Here is a 4,664-nt window from a genome sequence, read left to right as displayed (position 1 = left end):
TAGTTGTGCTGGTAGCTTTAGTGTGGTCTTGTTTGTGATCATTCGGGTAAATGCCCAAAAGTGGGATTGCTGGGTCATAGGGGAGCTCTATGTGGGGTCTTTTGAGGATTCTTATCTGCAGTTAACCACCAGATAAAACAGAAGTAGCACTGTGGCTCAAAGTGGCAGAGTGCTAGCCTTGAGTGAAAGAGCTTAGGGACAGTGCCCAGTCCCCACAGTTCAAGCCCTGTGACGAACAACAACAGAGGCCCTGTCAACATATGTGCACACATGCTTGTGTGTGCATGTACATATACACGAATTCAACTCATCTGGGTCAGCACACATGTACAGGAAAGTCAAGGGCCAGAATAGGGATTCAAAGCACAGTCTAAATAACCTCCATTAAGTGCTCAAAAGGTACAGAAATTTCAGGGAACTTATAAAACCTCAGTGTTAACCAACAGTTTTCTTCTGAAGACTAAACCGGAGTTGAAGATAATAGGGTCTTCCAGACAGACAACACAGACTAATTTAAAACAATCACTTTATTAAAAATAGCAAATCTCACAATACTTATTTAACATTTAGTCATCACTGGCCATTGGCAAACACACCTGTGTGTGTACTGATTGTCTAAAGTAAACTGAAGCGGGGCTGCCACACCACAACTGAAGCAGTGGGTCAGGGCACCACCCACCGAGGATCTCCCTGGTGGTGGGGGTAGTGCCCTCCAGCCCCATCAAGAACAGTTAGCACAATGCATTTCAAGTATAACCCTGTAAGGCAACAGTATAAAGCACAGCAGCACGACCTCTCAGACCTCTCCATGTCCCAAGCAAGCCTTCCCCAAGGCCCTGACCTCCAGTTACAGTGAATTATAGCAAGCAAGTATACTAAAAGCAGTAGGGGGAACAATCAATGCACTTTAATGACTTTAATTCCTGGTGTGGAAGATGATTCTACTACTGAAGTTAGCTACTGAAGGTACATACGAATGCTGCTTCTCCGCAAACCCAAGAAAGCAAACTGTGTTTCACTTTAGCTGGTAGAAGTATTAGGAACGTCTTGTGCATCTGCCAAGTGTAGCTTTTGTCTGAATTCATCAGTTAAGGAGATTTCATTCTGTAATGAGTACTTCTTTTAAATTTTGGGAAATTACACTCAGGAGAAGTAAAAAAAAGTAGGGGAGAGTATAGAGGGGAAGGAAAGAGAGGGGAAAGAGAAAGAGAAGGCAAGATGCTTAGAGGCAAAGCTACTTTGTTGCTATGGAGACCCAGATGTAGTAAGCCAATTATATTAAACTATGCTATTTCTGTATCGATAATATGCTATAGCTCTACTATACTATATCTAAAACATACTGCTTTACAAAAAATATAAAAATAATTAAATGTACTGCTTTATAAAATTTTACTCAGTAGTATGTTCTAGATTACAATAAATCTATCTGCAATAAAACAATATCTATCTATCTATCTTTCTATCTGTCTGTCTGTCTGAGGGGATGCCCAGAGGAGAGCAGACTGGCCTCAAACTTGCAGTCCTCCTGCCTCAACCTTAATCGTGCTGGATTACAGGTGTGAATCTCCATGACTGACTAATTATTTTTATTGCAGCTAGAATTTTTTTTTTTTGGTTGGTTGTGGGGCTTGAACTCTGGGCCTGGGCGCTGTCCCTCAGTTCTTCAGCTCAAGGCTAGTGCTCTACGATTTGAGCCACAGTGCCACTTCCGGCTTTTTCTGTTTATATGATGCTGAGACATCGAACCCAGGGCCTCATGCATGTGAGGCAAGCACTCTGCCACTGAGCCACATTCCTAGCCCAAGAATTATCTTTGAGATAAGGAACTGATGAACATCAAATATTAAAATACTAAAGAAAGATTGTATGTATCACCCTCCCTCCTTGCTTCCCATTTCAAACAATGTTAGCCCCCAAGTCTTTCTTGACAATATCCTAAGCCAATCTGACCTCACAAAACCTTATTATCCTCATCTACAAAATGCAAAGTATCATAGCACCTACTTCCTATTTAGCAAGCAATAAGTTTCCATCAAGACTGGCTATTGATTGCTATTTCTGATTTGTATATACTTCCTTATTTCTTAAGTTTTATTACTATACAATTAAGCAATTAATTATAGCATACAACGTTATATTAATCATACTAACTTACAGTCTATATATAGTTTGGAAATTTTCACATACTTATCATTACCCAATATTACAGAAGACCCTCTAAGATAGTTAACAATTTGTTCAAAGTTACATTATCAGAATGTTAAACCAATTTTTTTTTTTTTTGTCGGTCATGGGACCTGAACTCTGGGCACTGTCCCTCAGCTCTTCAGCTCAAGGCTAGCATTCTACCACTTGAGCCACAGCACCACTTCTGGCTTTTTCTGCTTATGTGGTGCTGAGCAATGGAACCCAGGGCCTCATGCATGCAAGGCAAGCGCTCCCACCGCTGAGCCACCTTCCCAGGCCCCAGAACCAAATTTTTAAAGTCCTATTTAGATGTCAACAACAACAGAAGGTTATTCGGGTTAAAGCATGTATACACATGTGAAGCACCTATGTGGAATCTTAGAATAATGAATACACTAAAAAAAAAAAAAAAAAGAATGACAGGAGGTAAAACTGGCTCTGTTGGGGACTGGGCACCAGCAGTAATGAATGAGGAGACCGAATGGAAGGGGTAAATGAGGAGGAATATGGTCAAACTAGTTTAGCTGCATGTATGGAAATAATGAAGCTTAATAGCATTATTCTAAGAAATGGGGAAGCGAGAGAAAGGGAGAATGATAAAAGAAGCATATGCATGGATAGAAAGACCATAATAACCCCTCCCACATGCAACTAATGTATAGCAAATAAAAATAAATTTAAGCCAGGAGCCAGGGGCTCACGCCTGTAATCCTAGCTACTCAGGAGGCTGAGATCTGAGGATCGTGGTTCAAAGCCAGCCTGGGCAGGAAAGTCCATGAAACTCTTATCTCTCCAATAAACCACCAGAAAACCGGAAGTGGTGCTGTAGTTCAAGTAGTAGAGTGCTCGCTTTGAGCTGAAGAGCATAGGGACAGCACTCAGGCCCAGAGTTCAAGCCCCACGACCAACAAAAAAAATAAAAAATAAATTTAAGAAATATCCACTCTAAAACCAGCTCATTATTTGGTTTCAAGAGGCTATTTTCCTTTTTAAAGTAAATTAGGTTGTGGGCAGGAGTCATTGCTCTTATGGTCCTAATAATCCTGCCTACTGATATATTCAAAAACATATTTTGAGCCAATGGCTCATACCTATAATCCTAGCTACTCAGGAGGCTGAGATCTGAGGATCATAGTTCAAAGCCAGCCTGGGCAGGAAAATCCGTAAGACACTTATCTCCAATTAACCACCAAAAAAACAGAAAGTGGCACTGTGAATCAAGTGGTAGAGCACTAGCCTTGAGCTAAAGAGTATAGGGACAGCGCCCAGGTGCAGAGTTCAAGCCCCATGACCAACATAAAAAATTTTTTTGAAGTTTTTGAAATCATTGTTTTGCCTCGAAATATCCAAACCTTACTGTTCTACTATAACTTAAGTGGTTTCTCATATGCTAGTCTTTTTTTTTTTTTGTGGGTTGAGACGCTTGAACTCTGGGCTTGGGCGCTGTCTCTGTGCTCTTCAGCTCAAGGCGAGCGCTCTACCGCTTGAGCCACAGTACCACTTCCAGTTTTCTAGTGGTTTATCGGAGATAAGAGTCTTACAGACTTTCCTGCCTGGGCTGGCTTTGAACCATGATCCTCAGATCTCAGCCTCCTGAGTAGCTAGGATTACAGGCGTGAGCCACTAGTACCTGGCTACATATGCTAGTCTTGTAACACTCTCAGCACACTTAATTATGGAATGTCATTTCACAATTTAGGTGAACATTCCTTCGATTACATATAATTGTCATTTTGATGCTCCTATAATACCCTGTATAATAATATTAGTTTAATGCATTTCATCTGGATGTCCATCTATCAGTTAGCATCAGAATCTAAGCCTAATCCATAATTTCTTTTTGTTGGTCCTGAGGCCTGAACTCTGGGCCTAGGCACTGTTCTTCAGCTGTTCAGCTCAAGGCTAGCACTCTACCACTTGAGCCACAGTGCCATGTCCAGCTTTTGCTGCTTATGTAGTGCTGAGGAATTGAACCCAGGGCCTCATGCATGCAAGGCAAGCACTCTACCACTGAGCCACCCTAATCCATAATTCTTATGATTTAAAAAATAATAAAGGAAGAGGAGAGAGGGGCAAGAAAAATGGTAGGAATACAGATGGGTGATTGACTAAAATACAGTGTATGCATATGTGGAAATGTCACAATGAAAAAAAATTAAATTTGTTTAAGATTTTCAAAAAACACAGGGCTGGGGGTTTAGCCCAGCGGAAGGGCGTCCGCCTGGCACGCACAGGGTCCTGGGTTCGGTCCTCAGCCCTGGAAAAAAAAAAAGATTTTTCAAAAAACAAAGCAGGGGCTGGGAAGGTGGCTCAGTGGTAGAGTACTTGCCTTGCATGCATGAGGCCCTGGGTTCGATTCCTCAGCACCACATAAGCAAAAAAGAAAAAAGCCGGAAGTGGCGCTGTGGCTCAAGTGGTAGAGCGCTAGCCTTGAGCTGAAGAGCTGAGGGACAGCACCCAGGCCCAGAGTTCAG

General features: G+C 41.9%; 1 protein-coding gene across 1 annotated transcript in view; it reads right to left on the bottom strand.

The window, feature by feature from the left end:
- Positions 1-509: 509 nt before the first annotated feature.
- Ccdc28a (coiled-coil domain containing 28A) overlaps positions 510-4,664 on the bottom strand; it is a 15,782-nt gene continuing 11,627 nt past the window's right edge. The window contains 1 exon segment of the mRNA XM_013026791.1: positions 510-1,083. Within this exon segment, the coding sequence (XP_012882245.1) occupies positions 1,021-1,083 (63 nt within the window). The 3' untranslated portion in view covers positions 510-1,020.

Source organism: Dipodomys ordii, unplaced genomic scaffold, assembly GCF_000151885.1.
Source record: "Dipodomys ordii isolate 6190 unplaced genomic scaffold, Dord_2.0 Scaffold97, whole genome shotgun sequence".
Taxonomy (NCBI): Eukaryota; Metazoa; Chordata; class Mammalia; order Rodentia; family Heteromyidae; genus Dipodomys; species Dipodomys ordii.
This window is presented reverse-complemented; position numbering and strand designations above follow the sequence as displayed.